The 20835-nt window shown below is 34.0% G+C and overlaps 2 protein-coding genes across 2 annotated transcripts; both read left to right on the forward strand.

Moving 5' to 3' along the window:
- The first annotated feature begins 245 nt into the window (after positions 1-245).
- LOC139982529 (uncharacterized) lies at positions 246-14068 on the forward strand. The gene is made up of 8 exons (XM_071995422.1): positions 246-416; positions 8902-8983; positions 9259-9576; positions 10751-11410; positions 11902-12240; positions 12673-12783; positions 13338-13387; positions 14030-14068. The coding sequence occupies exons 2-8, from the start codon at positions 8923-8925 to the stop codon at positions 14066-14068; spliced, it is 1578 nt and encodes a 525-aa protein (XP_071851523.1). The 5' UTR covers positions 246-416; positions 8902-8922.
- LOC139982305 (uncharacterized) lies at positions 13996-20708 on the forward strand. The gene is made up of 9 exons (XM_071995007.1): positions 13996-15552; positions 16060-16265; positions 17179-17255; positions 17451-17539; positions 18075-18194; positions 18566-18774; positions 19069-19145; positions 19326-19423; positions 20094-20708. Exons 1-9 carry the CDS (start codon positions 14128-14130, stop codon positions 20115-20117), a joined length of 2325 nt encoding a protein of 774 aa, XP_071851108.1. The 5' UTR covers positions 13996-14127; the 3' UTR covers positions 20118-20708.
- Positions 20709-20835: the final 127 nt, after the last annotated feature.

Genomic DNA, 20835 nt, shown 5'->3' on the forward strand with positions numbered 1-20835 from the left:
GTATCTTAATTATGTTTTCAAGTTTAATAACAGTACTAACAATAATTTCATTTGTAAAAATATAAGCGTTACAAAACATTATCTCTTCACTCTACAGAAAGAAATAATTTTCACCCCCATCAATTAGTTACAAAAGAATGTTAATTTCCATATCAAACGTTTTATCTGTTACATTTAGTCAGTAAAAACCCTCTCCATTTTTGTGTCTATAGTAGACACATCAGATTACTTTAATGTCAATATGAACTTTGAGATTAGTCAGTGACTACAAGCGTGTTAGGAAATATGCAACCCGAACAGGAGACGCCATTTTGATACTTCACAATTGGAACATATCATAGTCAAATACACATAAGTCGTGGCTCTGCTAAAACGCCTGGCTGTGCAAGTTTCGTTTGACTGGACCAATTTCTAAGGTAATTCTCTTCTGTTGACGGTTTAGAATTTCATTATGATATTTAGATTTGTTTCTAGTCGTTACAATGTATGTCAGTTCGTGTTTTAGCTAGAACTAAAGTGTAAATGTTGAGTTACAGTTAGGCCCATTGTCAATAGGTTAGTTCTTGTTTGGCTTCCTTATTCCTATTCATGTACAGCTGTGGTTTAACATATAACAGTCATATTTAAAACTGTCACAGTGATAAAACAGTGTCTGGTACACATTTCGCATTTCATGGGAACTATTATATCGATGATACAACACAAAGGCAAGGACATTTATAAAATTCCAAAAGAAGAACACCTTTTTTGGTCACTATCCTACATTCTCTCACTCTATGGAGCATTATTTTTTTTTAATTATCATATCCTTCTTTATAATCAAAATTCTGCCTCATGTCTTTAAAAACGGAACTAAAACGTATTCCACTGCCATTGCAGATGTGTCAAAAGGATCTCAATGTTTAACCCATGGAGGAAATAACTCACACAGTTATATCGCAATCACTTAAGCAACCACATTTTACGTAGTTAATTGAAAGGTAACTTTTCCTGGTCTGTCTAGTCTACGTTGGGTCATAGAGTCAAGGTGTAATTTGAATGCCATAGATGAAACAATATGTATGGATACATGCGCGTTTCAGCATTACGTAATTACTAGAAATGCCATCAGCATGTAACAAACATTGACTTTCATATTTTAGTAGTAATAGTAATGATAGTAATAAACGTTAAATTCTAACTGGCATGTTGTCTACAAAGGCTAGAAATGCTGTTTTGCAATCTATCCCTAAAACAAAGGTGTCATGTACCTTGAACTTGGTGTACATATATCAAAGTGTCTCTTGAGTCATGTAATCTCAAACTCCCTATTCCTCAGCCAAATCCCGGAAATGACATATGTAACTTCATTAACTTCCTACTAGTCTGAGCTCTATTAACAAGCATCGGTACAATGTTTACGGATGTCAAATCAATTCTTCCGGTAGCTACGAATTACTAATACTTCATTTTCTCTCAGTAATCTCTCCTTCCTGCAATTTTCTCCACAAAGAAAAGTGTCATGAAATGAGGACGATGTAGTAAAGCTGAACCAATATAAAACATCTGAATGCATATGTGCCCATGCATCAGGTTATTGCTTTATATTTTTCAGGAAATGTTGCGTTATAGTTAGGCCTTTTGTCAAAAGGTTAGTTATTGTTTGACTTCCTTATTCCTACTAATGTACAGCTGTAGTTTAACATATTTAACATATTTAAACTGTCAGAGTGATAATATAGTGTCTGGTACACCTTTTGCATTTTATGAGAACCAATTCTTACGATTATAAAATACAGAGGAAAGAACATTTATAATATTCCAAAGCAGAACACCATTTCAGTCATTATCCTACATTCTCTCACTCTATGGAGCATTACTTTTGTAATTATCATATCCTTCGTTATAATCAAAATTCTACCTAAAGTCTTTGGAAAACGGAAAAAAAAACATATTTCATGGCCATTGAAGATGTGTCAAAATGACAAAATTGTCAAAATGGTCAAAATCCATTAAGGAATTAACTCACATGGTTATATCGCAATCACTTAAGCAACCAAATATCACGTAGTCAATTGAAGTCAACTTGTCCTGTTTTTCCCGGCAAGGTCTGTCTAGTCTACGTTGTGTCATAGAGTCAAGGTGTAATTTTCGAATGTCATAAAATTAAAAAAATATGTATGGCTACATGCACGTGTGAGCATTACATAATTACTAAACATGCCATCAGCATGTAACAAACATTGACTTGAATATCTTAGTAATAGTAGTGAACGTTAAATGTCAACTGTCATGAGGTCTACAGAGGCTCGAAATGTTGTTTCTCAATCATACCTAAAACAAAGGTGTCATGTACTTTGAACTTGGTGTACGCATATCGAAGTGTCTCTTGAGTGATGACATCACAACCTCCCTATTCCACAGTCATATCCTAGAATGACATCTGTAACTTCATTTTCCTACTAGTTTCAGCTCGTTTAACAAGCATCGGTACAATTATTACGGATGTCAAATCAATTTATCTGGTAGCTACGAATTACTAAAACTTCATTTCCTCTTAGTTATCCCACGCCCCTCCCCACCCCACGCCCTCCTCCCAAAAACCTCATGAATCGAAAACAATGTAGTACTGTTGAACCAACATAAAACATCTGAATGCATATGTGCCCATTCATCAGGTTATTGTTTTATATTTCTGAGGAGTCGACAGAAATGATGAATCATATTTCTATTTTAATTGTTAATCCAAACAAATGAAAGAAATGGCTTTTTTTAATATATCTAGCTTTAAAAGTTGTTGTTTATAACAGTGCCGAATCAATTCGTGAAATGGGCAAGTTGCTTAATAATATATTGTTCATGTTTTAATAAGAGCGTTAACCGCTGCTGTAAAGTCGTTATTTGAAGATAAAAACAAACAGTCTTACTTGAATATGTTTTTATAACCACGGTACAATATATGTTTGAAATACGGTAACTTGTATATTTCTCAATTGAAAAGGGATCTTGGGCACGTTGTGGTCAAGTGGTTAAGGCAGTGGACTTGTGATCTAAGGATTGCAGGTTCGAGCCCTGGCCATATTGCGTTGTGTCCTTGGACAAGGAAGTTTAACTACATTGCCTCTCTTCACCCACGTGTATAAATGGGGACTTGCGAGGTGACTATAGTTGCGTGCTCCGGTTTGTGGCTGCGCCATATGGAATGTCCCTGAGGGGACACGTGGCCGTGGTGCACTGTGGTGCCCCAGGAGAGATTGTTTGAATTGTGCATACTTTGGTGGGTAGGTGTGACAAGTTACTAATGACCAGGTTAAGAACAGCGCTGCAAGACTTCATTGCGCTATATGAGAACTGTTAATTATTAGTTGTTATTATTGTTAATCGAACTCTGTGGTTATTTTGCGTAACCAATCTTCTACTAGAAAGTATCACGTAGGCGAAAATATATTACACGGGATAAGAATAAACGCACCAAAACAAATTCAAAATGTGTTTGGTTCTGTCTCGTGATATGGAAAGGTTTGTATAGTGTACGTTTTTATTTCTATTAGTAAAAATGAAAGTTATGGTTTAACATTGTTCACCTAAATATACTGAGACGACAGATGAAAGCTCATAAGGAAGACAACAAGAGTAAAAAAAAAATAATATAAATAAAGTAATTAATAAAACGAGAACGAAACCAAAAGTTACAACTGTATAGATATCGAAGAGCTCGTTTTCATTCAGGCTCAATTGAATATAATAACATGAGGTGATCTTGCTGACTTTCTGTGGTGACCACAATAGACAAGGTTTGAAATGGTTTTGGTTTTTGTAAGTTTTGGAATGGTTTCATTTCTTTAGAAGCAAGAAGTGAATGCTCCATTCCCACGAACAAGTTATGACGTATGGTTTTGATTATATTGTCTTGATAAGTACCATTGTGAATGTACTATTACAACTGCAAGGCTGAGTGTGGAAAGCTGTACTTCACGCAGAATGAGAAGCAAACTGCACCCAAGGGCTCTAAACAAACAATAGTAATACAATTGAGGGAGAACCTTTTCAACGAGGCATTTTATTATTCACCGTTATGTATCTCTCTGAAGTATAATCTTACCCGATTACTTTAACTTAAAGCATTCTCACTATCGATATCAAATTCTTGCCAAAAACATTGTAGCTCTTTACCACAGTTTTCAATTCCCCGGAAGGCTTGGTTTGTTCAGGAGATGACGTAATCGATCAAAGGTTGCTTATAGTCGTCAGTGTTGTACCGAAACATATACTTACGTATAAACTCAGTGGTCCATGTTCACATTCTGCTAACAGTTAAGCATCAATTCCCATTAAACATCACCCTTCTGATACATCAAAGCCACTATTTACTTACCCCCCCCCCAAAAAAAATAACATTTGGCATTGAAACAAACATTACTTCCATGCTGTACAAAATTAGATATGCGATATGTTTTCCTACTCTATTTTGATACGTAGAATAAATTGTCATCACGATGTTAAAAAAGCATCACCCCAACTCTATGTGTTTTAATGTGTATTTCAATAAAATCAGTGAAAGAATTACGTAAGATATTTGATGTTCATTTTAGGGTTCAACTTATATATTATGTACGTTAAAATGACTCGTCAGGAAGAAAATGCTGCTTTAAAGATTGTTAACTTCTTGTTTTATAAAGCGGACTAAGAATAAGTAAACTGGAACGATAAGGAAACTGAAATATACTGTTCGGCATTGATGAGACAGTTATATTGATAATATTGAAGAGAGGGATATTTCACACAATGCTATTCTTGAAGTGAAAGGGATTTGCAACCGTTAAGAACAAAGCGTAATTAAAAATTATATCACAACAGCATACCGCAAATAATAAGATATAACAAATGAAATGAAACCAAAAATAGTGATATTTATATTTTCAGATGCTTTGTTGAAAGCAGTATTACCTTATATCAAGAGAATAATATCAGTTTATATAGTTGTCACAAAAAGTAGAAAGTGTTAGCCAGAAGTAAGTAGTATTTATTGTTCAAGTATTTATTTAACTGTTGATTAATTTCATGTTAGTATAATAAGCTGTGTATACCATTATGTTTTTATTTGAAAGTTTATAATCGCCAATCTAACCAGCTACAAAGTACGGCTTAAACAAACACTTCTCCACTAAAGACGTATTGTTAACGGCATAAACATGTAGCAAGGGTGTCACCTTCAAGTATATAAATATCATCCGCATACTGTTTACATTGTTGAAAGACTGAACGAACGTACAATGAATCGCACAACGCATACCAAGCATATCATATTACCTAAAATGCTTCATATATCACAAAAACTAAAAATATTCCAGGAACCTGACAATGTTGAACAAGCTAACTTTTATAGCTACACACCTTTCAATTGCTGTTTCCGATACATATATTATATGATACGATATGATACGTAACAATGTTATTATATGCGATGTGACATGGTCAGGGTATGATACGGTATGATTTAAAATATGAAATGATGAATTACTATGCGATGTGATTCGATGTAGTGTGACTTGATAAGGTATGATATGATGTGACATAATATGATGTGTTGTAATGTTGAGTAGTGTAATGTGTTGTGATTTGATTTAATTTCCTGTGCTGTGATGTGCTTTGTAGTGATGGGTGTTGTAGAGTTGTGTTATGACGTACTTTGATGTAACGTAATATAAAGCACTAAAGTACGGTCTATATAGACAGAAGATCCGTATTTCAGCGTTCACATTCAGCTAAAATATGGCTCATTGTATCAACATCATATGTTGATGACATCTGTTATATCGCCCGGCATATAGAATAAAATGTAGTGGTTTTTGTAGTAACAACCATTCTCATGACAGGCATATAGTATCCTCTCTTTCAATATTATTCTGTTCTTATTACCGACTTCCATTTGAAGGCAAGCTGGAAGTATCCGTTCCTAACACATGGAAACGATAGTTGCTACCGTATATCTAAATTCAATATATCCCAACATTAACTTTTAATTAAACGTATTCGCTACAAACTGACTCATCAGACGTGTTGCCTTGAGGAATTTCATGTATAGAATGTAGCTATGCTCCAAGCTACAATGACAACTCCACAACTTTCTCTCCCTCTCCACGTCCTCCATACACTCACTTTACTACTCTCCAGACATGAATCTAATCCCGAAGTTCGGTGGTGGTGTTCAAGCATCACATGCATCAGTTCAAATGCTATTATGAGTGGTAATTCACTTTGGAGGACATTATTTTCTCTCCCATTGTAAACGCAAATGAAAAGGAAACATTAAGGCCTCAAAAAAGAATTGTGATCGATCAATCGATATCAGTTCAACAAGCGAGTACAATGTCGAATTTTAAAATCTTTCGGAATTTCTTTTCTCAATATTTCCTACGTCATTTACATCTGCAACAGACCTACTGCGAGTGATTTCATTGTTTATCTCAATATTGAGTGATTCACTCATTTAATCTGTATTGATTTCATTTATTACTTATCCATGTTTCCTTTCAGAAGATCAATTTACATTAAATTATGGTCAATGGCTCTCTTAATTCACATATTGTGTAAACACAATCACTGTTCACAAAAGGAACGTATAAACTTGTTATTAAATTCGTATTTTAAATTCACCAAATCACGCAACACTAACAATATATTCCCTACATCATATCTAGCAAGATTCGAAATGTGTGTTGGAAATATTAATTCTGGTATAGGTACTGAGTATAACCTAACTGTGTTTTAGCAGTTAAGTTAAATTACCGGTATATCTGGTCACTCCTCAAATATATATTTATAAAAAAGGACTAACAAAATATTAAAGCCACATAGAGGGGATAAACGAAAGCATGTAACCATGCTCCGCTGGTTATAACATTTATTTCAATCAACATTGAACATGTATGGTTTAAAAAAAACATAAAGACTTATTTCTATATACATATATATATTTATATATATATACTTTTAAAAATATTTCAATTGGGTGATTACCAGGAATCTAAGCCAAAATTCACTGTTGATGTGTTCAATGAGATAAAAAATGGCGAATTTATTTATTCTGGAGGCCGTTAAATAAACTGTGACATTAAAACAATATATCGGAGATTTGGTAATTGAAATTATTTCGAAACCCAGCATTTATGACGAGAAACTTACCATATTTGAAAAATTCCAAACTTAACCGTTGCTCTAAAAATGGAAAGCTGCTTTGACAAGAGAGACTTCCACGCATTGTCGTTATCCAAAGTGTGAAATCTATCCTTGTTACAAAAGTATTATTTATCAAACGTGAAGAGGTAACAGTGACATTATCTGGTTTGCCATTTCCAAGTCCGTTTAAGGTAAAAGAAAGGTTAACAGCAGGTCTGCTACCAACAGCATAACATGAAACAGGCACTGATTTCTTGTCAGGAATGTAGATTGCTCTTTCACCGTCGTAGTAAGAGTGATTACCGACATCCATGAATATAGTAGGAGGAACTTGAGAATAAATAAGGTAGAAATGAAAATCATTTACAAGGTAATGCCGCCTTTGGAAAAAATATACTCCACTTAGTCGTTGCTTATTCTGTAAAATTTAACAATGAACTTTTCGTTACAATTAATTAGAACGTATTTTTCCCCTAATTCGCACAATGATATTATATAGCATTTATGTTTATTGCAAGGTTTATACGTTTCACAACTTGGTGTATTTGGTAACGATAAGTAAGGGTATGCATACTAAAGTGTTGGTCAAGATTGCAGGATGTAAATAATTAAGAATAATACGTTATTTTGATTAAAGTCTTTGATAACAAACTGATGCTTTTGTTTAGGAAATTAAACATGTTATTACATTCATTTAAACAAATTAAGGGTCACAAACCTTCAACGTCTACAAAATAGGTGGACAAAGTTTGATAATTCCTGACGCAGTTGTATTTTCCGATATGTATTAAAGATACTGGGTTGATGTACAATGAGCTATTGCGCAGTAAGAACAGGTTAGCTGAAAATTCATCACGCACTAAAAATCCTTCAGTGAATAGCAGCGTTTCTTGAAATTTCCATTCAATTTTATCTTGTTCCATGGCTTGGCATCCTTCAAGGAGAAACGATTTATTATAAGAAAGTGAAATCATATTAACATTGTTCGCAGATAAACCACACAGGAATGTTACACCGAGAGAAATCCAAACCTGAAAAAGCTTACAAACTACTTCCATCTTTTTTTTGTTTATTTGCTTATCAAATATTAACATGAATCAGATATCTATAGAAATAAAGCGAAAAGATCTTCCTGCGAGTTAAAGAGTAATGAGTTAAAATGGAACGACATTCACTGCTATCAAACTGCATAATTATACTACGGATGCTTGTAAGTCACGCAATAACGCCACAACAACTTCGAGCAGAGTGTAACAAAATTTATTCGGAAAATTGAAGTGAGTGTTTGTCACAAGGCTTAAAATGTTTTGCAACAACATAGTTCGATTAACCATAATCCATTGTTTTACCATCTTTTTAAAATAGATCCAACGTTCTAAGGTTCCGTTATATCAAACAAACACGAATATAATGGTACCACAGCGTTGAAGTTGTGTTGAAATCAAAAACAAAAACAGTATATATCATTTTTCTTGGTTAGGCAGTTATTTTATTAAAACGATGTACTACAGGAAAAACTAAGTATAGCTTAATGTTTAAAATATTTGCCTTAGAGGCGTTTGTCAACCTTTGCTGTTATAAATCATGCTGTGAACGAGTGTTATAATAGGTATACTTATAGTTTTTGTTTCTTTTAAGATTGATAAACCATCCCCTGAAAGTGCTGTCCATTGGTAAGCTCTCTCTGATTATAGTTTAGCTTTTAGTACTATTCAACATAACCTTTTGATCTATTTCCATTAGGTAACTCGGTCTGCTAACAAAATGGGTTTGTTTTGTCTACGGATTTTCATTGCTGCTGCGGTGTTACATTCAGCACTTTGGGGTGAGTTGCTATGATTTGAAGATTCAATGTAGATATACACATTGATTTAATAGTACTTGATTTGGTACACTGTATTGCCATTCGCAACGTTCTAACACGTGATATTATACGTTGTTCGTGACACTAATGTTCTATTTACTCCCTTCAAGTCATTGAGTCTACTAATATAAACCATTTTATTGGTAGTTTTCTTCTCCTCTTTACATTTCTTAGTAGATTTAGTACTCATTCAAATAAATTTGAGCCTTGCTTTTATATCTTGTGTCCATTCACAGAAATATCAGTGGGCAATACAGCATGCTCCCCTGTCCAGTATCTTGAAATCGGTACCCGTGGTATCATTCAGTGTGCGTTTACTGAAAGTTTGCTGGCAATTACTTGGTACGATGTAGACAAAGGAGATCCGATATTGTTTTACAAAGATGGTGTAACAAGTGGACAAGGTTACGAGTCAGAAGAATTTGATATCTATCCTAACGGTTCACTAGTTATCAGAAATGTTAGCATCAATCACGAATCTGACTTCAGGGTCACAAAGATAATTTCAGGAACTATTCCGACTGTTTCACATCTCATTACGTTGCACACGACGGGTATGTATTTCAAGCTTGTAATATAAAAGTAAATAACGTAATTATAGCCTAATCAGAGAAATTCAGTCGAAATTTGGAGACAAGTCGCCCGCTGAGTGAAGGAAGTACCAATATCATCTATCATATTATACTGATTGATTAATCTGTCACTTTCCCGTACGTTATTCTATGATATTTTTTTTTATTATAAATAATTCATATCAAGTTGTATCTTGTGGATTTTCTTTCGAGTGTCTTGTAAATAATACTGAGAAAGTATGATTGAAATACGTCTGTGCTTTGATTGTTATATCCTATGTATTGGATGTCAACAGATTTCTTATCCATTTCTCGGTGAATTCTGACTAATAGAGAGATAATTATGATATATGAACATGTACTTTTTAGATAGCTTGATAACACTAAATAAAATAAAAAAACAATGGTTCGACTACAAATACGGACACTATAATTTGAAATAAAAAGTTCATCATGATAAATAGGTGTTATTTATCTCGATTATGACATATAAAACCTAGCACTAGTGAGACTCAACGCAAAAACTGAAAGGACCTTTATACGTTTACACACAGAAAAGAAGACGAAGGGGAAAGTTTCTGGATTCATTTGGCATGGTTATACGAATAAAGCATTGCAAAAACATACTATGGAACAGTCATATGAAACTAATAAAACTCATTTGCACGTTTTAATAGTTCCTGCCACTGTCTACAAACCTTTGCAGAAAATTCATTGCTTCTCTTTAATCCAGGTTTTAAGCTAAACATCTCATTATTTGACCACGTCAACTAACAGGGATCATAGCATGTGGTACTTACCAGCAGTAGGAATTTTTAAATGTTCAATAATTTTCTAAATTTGAAGGAACCATTAAATGACTATTCATTCATACTTAGTAAAGATTCCTAAACCCTATTGGTCCATTCAGGTCAGCTGACCGTGGTTAATCCTGTGAGTAACGCACGGTAAAATTACGGGGCATCACTTTAATAAATCTTTGGTTATATGTAACCAAAAATGTTTTGTTTTATGATTTTTTCCCCACACAAATGGTAGTGTATGAATGAATAACCCCGTATTCAACATATGTGTAATGTAATCAAGGCAACATACATATTTAACAGTTATTTTAATACATCAATTGAAAGATCACCGTTTGACTTATTATCTACAGTTAAGCCAGTTATGAGCAATCCTATCATAAAGGAATGTGAACAGATGGACGGTAATATTTGTTTTAAGTCGGTGACAGGACCACTTGAGTTGAACTGCTTCGTGAGTGCGAGCCGTCCTGCCGTCAATTTGAGATGGATAGAAAGGACGGCTGAACGAGATAACACCTTGAATTCAAGATATATCAATTCAACATATGATAATGTGACTTACACATCCTGGGCTTCAACAAAGTTTAATTTTCAGACAACATCTTTCTTGAGCCTTATCGTATGTGAAGCGTCCAGCATTCCACTGGATTTGATAAAGGGAGAAAATATGATTTTGGTTGAGAATCAGCTTGCTCACAAGTTAGAGGTAGCTCCCATCTTGCACTTCGTCAAACTGAATTTTCCAATGAAGCTGCCATGTGTGAATCCAAGATTAAATTTAATTGTTTGGAGACGATGTCGTGGTGAAGAGAATATTACATTTGAAATAGAGTATATTAGTATTTTCCTATCGAACGATATGGCTGGATTTCAATACAGGGAGTACCAACTTGATGATGCTGGAAGCCTATCGTTACAAAGCGCTTTAGTTGAACACGAAGGACGTTACACCTGTATTTATGATGATGGTATCGATGGAGGTGCTCTATTGTACGATGTGTTTGTTATCGGTAAGGTTTCTTATATATTCCACTTGCAATGTCCATGGAAATTTCCACTTGCCCTAATATCTAACTGTAATGCTTAATGAAAACGGCTACGAGAAGAGGAGCAGGGCCTGTGGCAAAGGTCAATTATTTTTTCTGGAAAATATGTGATAAAGAATTTACTTTCATACTACCATGAAAGTACCATGAACTAAGTATGTATAATTCAAAGCGGGGACCTGTTGAAATAAGTGGACCCGGGACCCAGCCTGACTCTCGCCCCTGAATGTAAATATATACACCTTATCATTGAAATATACATGTAAATATATGCAATCGATATAAGTTGAGGAGAACTCCATCAGTGTGGCAATTTCTGTCGAGAAAAACGAAGTTGGCTTCGATTTGTCCTAAAAATCCTTTAGAAGGAACGAACCATACTTCGAAGACTGTTACGAACGTTACTACTTGGGTCAAAATAAGTTTTTATTACTATTTCTTTTGTTTCATTGCAGTGGATCCAGTACCTGCGTTTCCAGTGATCGAAGGATGTAATCACCAGCAGTACTGCGTCTTGGAAAAACAAATTCAAGACGTTTTAACGTGCACAGTATCAGGAATAAGACCAAAGGTGGCACTCGAATGGAAGGTGTTTAGACAGGATAATACTATTGGTTTTTCAGAACAAACAGTAACGGTTACACAAAGAGATAACCGATATGATATTATTTTGAAAGCAAAGCTTGGAATTCCTTCCAAACCGGAAAACAAAATCACTGTAGAATGCGTCGCTGTTGGGGAAAACGCAGAACACTTCGATCTTTCTACAAAGATTGATGTCATCTTTACAAATGGCAAGTATTTTAATAGATTCAGACCTAACTATTATCGAAAGTTTTAAATAGTTGATGATCATTTAGTGTAATATTACATGATATGTAATCACTGAAAGCAAATTCGACAACATAACTTTGTAGTTCATAGTGTATAGAAATTAAAATTAAATTTGCAATAAAGACTATACAATAACAAAACGATAAATTTGCTGTAACATACAAAAAAATGAAAAAAATAAAATCGCTATATATTGGTAACTTTCAAAAAATGAACAATAAATTTGATACATATATAGTGGTAACTTCATAACTATTAGAGATATGTTACACATCCAGGCAATATACATTTTGGCATATATATTTGCAAACAAGGTTATATTTGTTTAATTGTGACTATAAAACGGGTACATGTTTATTCACATGTATTGTATTACAATTCTTCCATTCTAGTACATCCGACGGAAGAAACATCGGTCAGAATATTCTTAGTACCGGTCGTTGTTGTAGTGGTTGCTGTTGTTACGGTGATTCTCGTAGCTCTGTGCATAATCATGCAAAAAGGTATATAAATATATATAATTCGTATTAATATTTTAATGTCATGATTCTCAACTCAAGTATACAGTAATATATGCGTTACATAAATGTGTGTTCCACCAACAGTTTTCCACCATAAACACTTCATAACATCTTCATCAAGTTATTTAATCGATCTTTAAGCTATTTCTGTAGCTCTTAGTTGATTTTTTTTTGTCTCGTTTCTTTTAAGAACTTGCATTGGATATAAGTCATACCAGGGAGGTAAAACTGTTTTTACCTCCACTGTCATACGGCATCAACAATAAAATCAATCTGCTAATGATTGATTTTGCTAAGTCTTGAAAAATTGATAGTATACCACTAGGAATTCTATTTCTTATATCAAATGTTTCAAAGTTACGTCAGTCAAATGATATCGCCTACATTAACATCGTCACAGAAAAGTATCGAATTGCGCAACTGTAGATTTGTACTAGAATGGACAACGGTAATGGTGTATGTATGCCCTTTTAAACAATTTTGCAGAGCTAATAGTTAAAATAACAAAATATAATGTAGCTTCCTTTCACTTTCAGTAAGAAAACGAAATATGAAAAAGAAGCTGCATACCGGCAATCTAGAAGAGGTAAATATATATCTGCGTACGGTGTTTAGTAGTAATGTATGGACATTAATTTGAGCGGTTGTAGTAATTAATTGGATACTTTGGAGGTTCTGACCTTTTACACGACATAATTTATTGTTTTGAAAGCAGAAATATAAATATTATGAGAGACTTAATTACGCAAGATATGTGGTACTAGTATATTAAGTAGTTATCAAATTGTGAATATTTTAAAATAATGTTCATGTAATCGCTTCCAAGATTTCAAATGTCTACAATTCAGAATACAACATCCATACACTTGATACTAACGCATATGCACATCTTTGTTCTTTTACAGACATTGCCAATGATGAAAAAAAAAGAGGTGAGGCAGCTATTATTCCTTAACCATTGACAAATGATACTTTAAAATTTGAATACACGCACACTGCCAAGGTTAGCTTCAAACCCTGTCAAACCAATTTACATTAATCACATATTTGCTTGACGTTACCTACTTTATATAATATAAATATCATAATCGTTAGCTTTAAAACAATTAGTTAAAATTTCAGTCTCCATTTATGTCATATTGATACAAATACTACCACACCGTTTGGAAAAAAACAGTTAATGTTATCATGATTCTTACATTATTTAACGGGTTTTAATTTATTACAGAGTTTTCAGAGAAAGAGACTCTTTTCATCGGACAGATAAAATCCAAATACGAACTGCTTTATGATTCAGTTCAACCAATACCATACATCAAAGACAGGATGTATTGTGTGGACAAGGTATTTGTTAATGGCGGTGTTGAATTTTTTGCTAACATGCCCGAAGGTGGAGGACAATCGAGGTGGGAAAGCTTAGGAACTTATCAAGATATACTCAGTGAGAAATGTCTAAGCTCTAAACGACAAATTCTTGAAGGCGAACCTGGATATGGAAAATCAACTTTAACCTTACAACTGCTTTATGACTGGTGCCAGTCTGTCCACACTTCACCACTAATAAACTTCGACGTTGTGATTTATCTTCGATTAAGACAGCTAGGTGGAGTTAACTCTATATACAGTGCAATTAGACAATTCATCCTTCCGAAAGATTCAAACATTAATGATGAGGATGTAAAAGAGATGCTTCATAGCATGGATTCCGTGCTGGTTTTGTTAGATGGTTTTGATGAGTATCCGGATCAAGACAGTGCAGAAACAGACATCTTTCATATTTTGAAAAAGAACATGCTGCAGGGAATTAAAGTAGTTCTAACAACAAGAGTATCGTGCTTACCGAAAGATTTTGCACCACGCACTGAACGTGTTCGGCTTCAAGGGTTTGATGAGGCAGCCCACAGAACCTACATACGTAAAGCTGTTGTTGGAGAAGATGATAAAGCAGTTGAAAATTTAATGCGAAAACTACAGAAAAATCCACTTCTTGATGATCTGTGTCAAGTTCCATTATTTTTTGTCATGTTTGCTCACATAACGTACGATAATGAAAAGATGATAACATTCAATTCAGTAACTAGTTTTTTTCGCTATATGATATCTTGCTTCCATAGTCATATGAGAATTAAAATGAAAGACGAAAACGTACAGAAATTTGAACTGTTAGAAAACGACCATAAGGCTCTTGACAAAATTGCTTTTGAAGCGTTAAGTAGAAAAAAACAGAAAATAGTTTGGGACAAAGAAAAACTTCGTAATCAACTAGGTTGTGAATTTTACGATCGGTATTTTCGCATTGGCATCCTTGTTGAAGAAGAAGTTCTAGATATAGCGGATGAAGTAAGTGACGAAAGTCATATTCAGTACAAAAAGGAGGTGAGATTTTATCACAAACTCTTCTGCGAATGGTATGCTGCATATTATGTTGCAGAATGTTTGTCTGCTACCAGCACTGAAAATGTACACAGTTTTCTGGACAAATTAGATCCATTTGAATTACAATATGTATATCGATTTGTGTGTGGTCTTGACAAGATTGCGGCCGAAAAAGTTATTCAGTACCTGCAAAGTAAAGACGATGGGAAAAAGTTCGCAGTGTTGTGCATGCTTGAACAAGAAGAGAAAACTGAAAACTTTATAAAGAGAGTATCTGATTTGGTGTCTTCTGGTGTTACATCCATTGGTAGTGATGAGAGTAAACTGCTGCAGAGGTCTACGCTACAAATCCTGGGTGTTGCATCGAAACACAAGGTACATTTTCAAATCAATAAATGTTCGTCTTGTCACCAACATTACCTAAATGGGAACAGTATGAAAATGTTAGAATGATAACATGATCAAATGACATATTTAATTAACTTCTACCCGGAAACCTCACTTTGACGATCTTTAATTTGCATGATACAAAATGTATTTCAATATTTTTAATTATTGTATTGCATCAAACATAAAGTAATATATATGATATATATTATAAAAACAAGAGAACAGAAGTTGCAGGATATTATGCGAATGTCTGCCATTCAAAATTAATTTACGTCTGTAAATGAGCATGTCTCTATTGATTAAGCTATTACATATTAGCTTAGAAATATATACTTTAAGGAATTAACCTCGCACAATCAATGACCACCAAATAATGTTCAGCTCACTTCTATGAGAGTGGGATCCTAAACTTTTGCGACATTCAAGCGAACATGCAGTTTGTGGTCGTTGGTGATACACATACAAACTTTATTTATTTGAAATCACGTTTAGATACCCGTGTCCTGTCTGGTACTAGACAAGTCTTTTGCCAATGCAGACCAAAATGAAATCACGCTGAAATCTGGGCTGCGTGTGCCTATCATGCTACTCCTGGAGAAGCTAGAAATCAGAATGGAGAAGGGAAGAGAGGTTACGCAAGAAGAACTGTTAAGTGTGTGGAGATATGTACAGCAGTGTCAGAAGTTGAAGCGATTGTCGTAAGTATTATACAAATATTGCATAAATATACATAAAAAGGCCTGTAAGACATTTTGTCAAAGGCAGGGAAAAGTTCAATAAATACAATGTTAAGTGGGATACAAACTTTAAACACATGTGCACTAAGGGTTTTATAGTAGATCATGATGCTGTCATTCCAGCTTTTATACATAAATAACATTAAAATAGCTTCGTAAGTATTACACAAACATAATTAAGCCTGTAAGACATTTGGAATCAACTTCAGAGGCAGGAAAAAGTTCAATAATTCCAAAGTTAAATGTGATATAAACATTAAACACATGTGTACATACGATTTTATAGTACATCCTGATGCTGTCAAGTTAAATTTTGAACATGAAATACAATTTAAAAAAATATAATCTGCTAGGAAAACTAGAACTTTCAGCGCCAGATTTCTATGCATACATATTGATGTTTGGTGCATATAGAATTGTATCCATATATACTTACAAACTGAATATATGGTTGTAAAGTAAAAACTTCAGTTAGACATATGTATAAGCAGTTGAGTATAAACTTGGTATATTAACTAACACTTTCAGAAACCAAGAAATACGTTTGGAGTCCACGAAATATTTTCGGAGAAAATTCATGTACTTCACAAACTTCATTTTGCAATATCTTTGTATTAATATTTTATTGCAACTCGTGTGAATAAGTTACTGATTTAAATAAAACATTGCATGGATACCCATGTCCCATTATTGTTTTTTAACATAAAATTAACATATGTTTACGTCTGTCTATAGCATTTAGTCAATGCTATTGCATGTACTAATTTTTCTTATACTTAAGAAGTACCGTGCAGTCAAAATAACATACGTAAGTCCCACAAATGAAGATATGTGTCTACATGTTAACTTTTAAACTGTTATATTTTATTCACAGATTTATTGACTGTTTCTTGCCTGCGTCTATTCCCGTTGAACAAATTTCGAGTGTTATTAAATCAAGACACCTTAAAGGTAAGACAGATTCAATCAACGGATGAACACATCGCAGTCTCTATGTTGTATTTGTGTTCGGTTAACCTTTAACCGAACATTCATGAGCTGCTACTACGATGATTCGAAACCAACATATCTACTTATAGATGCTTACTCAATAGTACACATAATATTTGAAATAACCAATAAATGTCTAACTTTTGTTTTGCCTAGTCTTTTGGAAGCCCCTTGATTATGAATTTGCCTTAGAGATTGAAAGTGGCAAATGGAAAATAAATTCTGAAGGGACGTCAAAGTTGTCGGTAAGTACTTTGGTAGCATATGTCGTAATTCATGTTCAAGTTTTCAGTTTAAATATAATTGTGTTCCACGGTTCACTTTGGATATGCCTCCTCCATGTATTCATCTAAGTTTCGTTAAATGTATTCTCATTAATCTCATCTAAGGAAATTAAATTGCTATAGTGCTGAAATGATCACCCCTGTAACATGATACTACAAGACTGGAAAATAAGTAGCAAGAATAAGTACCACGTCAGTTGTTTCCGTAAATGTTATTGAAATTACTATTTTATATCATTCATCATCGGAATTCTTGCTTCCATTTGTTGTTGTGGCCGCTGAAAATGTTGCATTTTTGTTTGTTCCGACGCTTAAGGGTTCAATGAATCTACTTACATTAACAACGTATACATACTCGTGTATTTATCGTTCACATGTTTTTTTTTTTATCTAGTTCGTTGGTATCCATGTCTCGTAATATATTAATAACATATGTACAAAGCAGGTATATTCATTTACTGCTTGACTTTATAAAGTAACTTCATTTTGTTATCAGACTGAGGACCGTCAGAGCTTACATAAACTGATGTCAAATACAGTAACGCTAAGCAAAGATGACAGTAAACATTTCCAAGGATATATGATAGAGCTCTTACACAATGCATCTTGTCACAAAGTACGTATCATCCTAATATGTATTTTAATTTCTTCACTATAAAATATAATAGAACCTGTACTATTAACATGTTAATATGCCAAACCTTGTCATGTGTCTAGCAACACGCATACCTACCCAAATTTCATAGTAAATCGTATAGGTCAGAAATTGCTTGAAGCTTTTCAAACAGATTAAGCCAGCTAATTAAGGTTGTTTATACACTGTAATTATTCAATTATTTTTGTTCTATAGTAGATTAATATTGCACTTTGTTAAAAAAAAAAAAAAAAAAAAACATAGTATGGAATATCTTACAGTAACGTAGAGTATTTAGGAATGTAACAAAAAAAGTAAAATTCACACCGTAGCTTCTTATTTCCTTTCTGTAGATTCCTATATACTGTGTGAATTTGGCAAACGCTTTTAAAGAGCTCGATGTAGATGGGAATATTATCCTCTGCTCTGGTCTCTCTCTACCAATCCTCACATCACTAGAGATACTGGATATACAAACAGAGAAAGGCAGGAAAATAGGTCAAAACGAAGTGAATGCAACGTTAGAGTACATACAGTATTGCCCAAGATTCAGGCAGTTGATGTAAGACCATTACTAAGTTCATGAGAGTAACAGACATGTAAACTTTGTCATCTAAAATCAGCAATATTTGAACATTGTTGTGATTATTTTAAATATAAGCGTCTCTGGAATCGTGGACTTAAAGAGTAAGCTATCTTACCATAACTCAAAACAATCACATTGATATGTGGAAGCGATACAGGCAAACAAATATTTAACAAACATTGCCTTACTGTACAGAAACACGCGATTAGAGCTATTCTGCGTCCTCTGTATAACTCAATTTCTTGTTTTATTTATTGGTTTCTGAAACAGGTTTGATGGCTGCTTGCTGCCGAGTTCTGTCTCTTTGGGCCCTTCTTTGTCAAAATTGGAATCAAAGAATATTAACGGTATAGTACAGTATAGTCCTCAGTATTCTCTTTCGTTCTGAACAGCATACTCGGAGATATATTACATTAATCAGTGTCTTTGTTAGTCCGGTACCTTACCTGTTTTCAGCTATTCTTGGACGTATTCGTAGAGATTTAGAACTTATTGAAATGATTATTTTTTTCTTTCTTTACACCTAGTTTTCTGCTTTCCCGACGGGCGAGAAGGGCGCCACTACAAGCTACATTTCCAGTCTGGTCATTGGCTGCTGGATCCTGGAACTTCTTCCGTTTTTCCGGTAATTAAATTACTGTTTTCCTTATTTGCGTACCCTCCACATGATTAGTATTGCGGTAATTACTGTGGAATTCGGTTCTATTAAAGTCCTGTTCAATATCCACTGCATTGTGTTGTATGTGGAAAATGACACCATTGTGCCGTTGTGGCAATTCTGTGATACTCCGACAGAACGCCATACCTGAAACAGCGCGACTTTATAATTGATACTGGAATTTGTTTTTTAGAGCGTTTGATGTAAGATATTGTATACTTGGTTTCTGCGTCCTCTTATAAGGGTCACACAAAGCTTCTTTTGATACAACGAAACATAGCTTCAACCAATATCCGCGGTCACTAAAGTCACATATTGAGATTGATCATCAAGTTGAACAATCAAGTTGAACAATTAGTGAACGCATTTGATCATCAAGTTAAACAATAAACGCACTTAAAACAAAACTATAACGCGGCTGTCCGAGTCAAATGATAAAACGAGCTAAAAGCTGTAAAATGTTTCTGTTTTATGAATCTCTTTAATGTCGTAGAGGTTATGCTAAATTTACAATCATTCATTTATCGTCGCATTCTGTTGATACATTCTGTTACTATTTGATAATTATAATTATATAATCGGTGGTTTTGAATTCCTGATAATTATGACAAATAATGTGTTTTTTCTTTCCTTACAGTTAAAGCCATTGGAGAGGTATTGATAGAAGTAGATTATACAACGATACAACTCACCTTTTGAATGTGAAGTCCAGGCAATGTATTCCATTCCCAGGACTGGTGGTATTGTTCAAACATCCACGGAACACCAATCATTGAATCGTACGAACATGATGCCTTTTCTGAATGACAGTTTAACAAAGTATATATCGCGTGGCGTTTTTGTTTGTAGGTGGTGGACAAGGGGGAAGCATCTTGAAATTCCCGGAAGACGAATTTTTGTAACTTGTGTTCATCGGTAGGCCATTGATGTCATACGAATTTTATGTGACCTCTTTTCAAAATCTGCCACTGGTTCGGTACTGTCACCTGCTTTCCATTGTACACTGCAGTAGCACATTTTACTAACAGTTTGTTATCGCTGTATGTTGCAATTGCTTCCATCTTTCCTTATAATCCCTTTCCAAATTCTTGACTAAGACTCCCTTTTTGTTTTTCACTAAAAGAATAATGTTTTTGCATGTGACCTATATTGGAAATGTTATTTGATGCTATTGTTTATTTCATTGTATTCAATTATATTTCATCTCATCGGAAATTGAAGAGAAAATAAATGAACTGAATCGAAATTGTATGTTGAGATAATATATGATTATACTATTATATTATAATATTATTGAAATACATGTTGCAGCAATATATTACTGTACTATATATTGCATATCTTCTGTAACATTTCTAAGTTGTAACTGTTGTAAAGTA

This window comes from Apostichopus japonicus, chromosome 16, assembly GCF_037975245.1.
Source record: "Apostichopus japonicus isolate 1M-3 chromosome 16, ASM3797524v1, whole genome shotgun sequence".
Taxonomy (NCBI): domain Eukaryota; kingdom Metazoa; phylum Echinodermata; class Holothuroidea; order Aspidochirotida; family Stichopodidae; genus Apostichopus; species Apostichopus japonicus.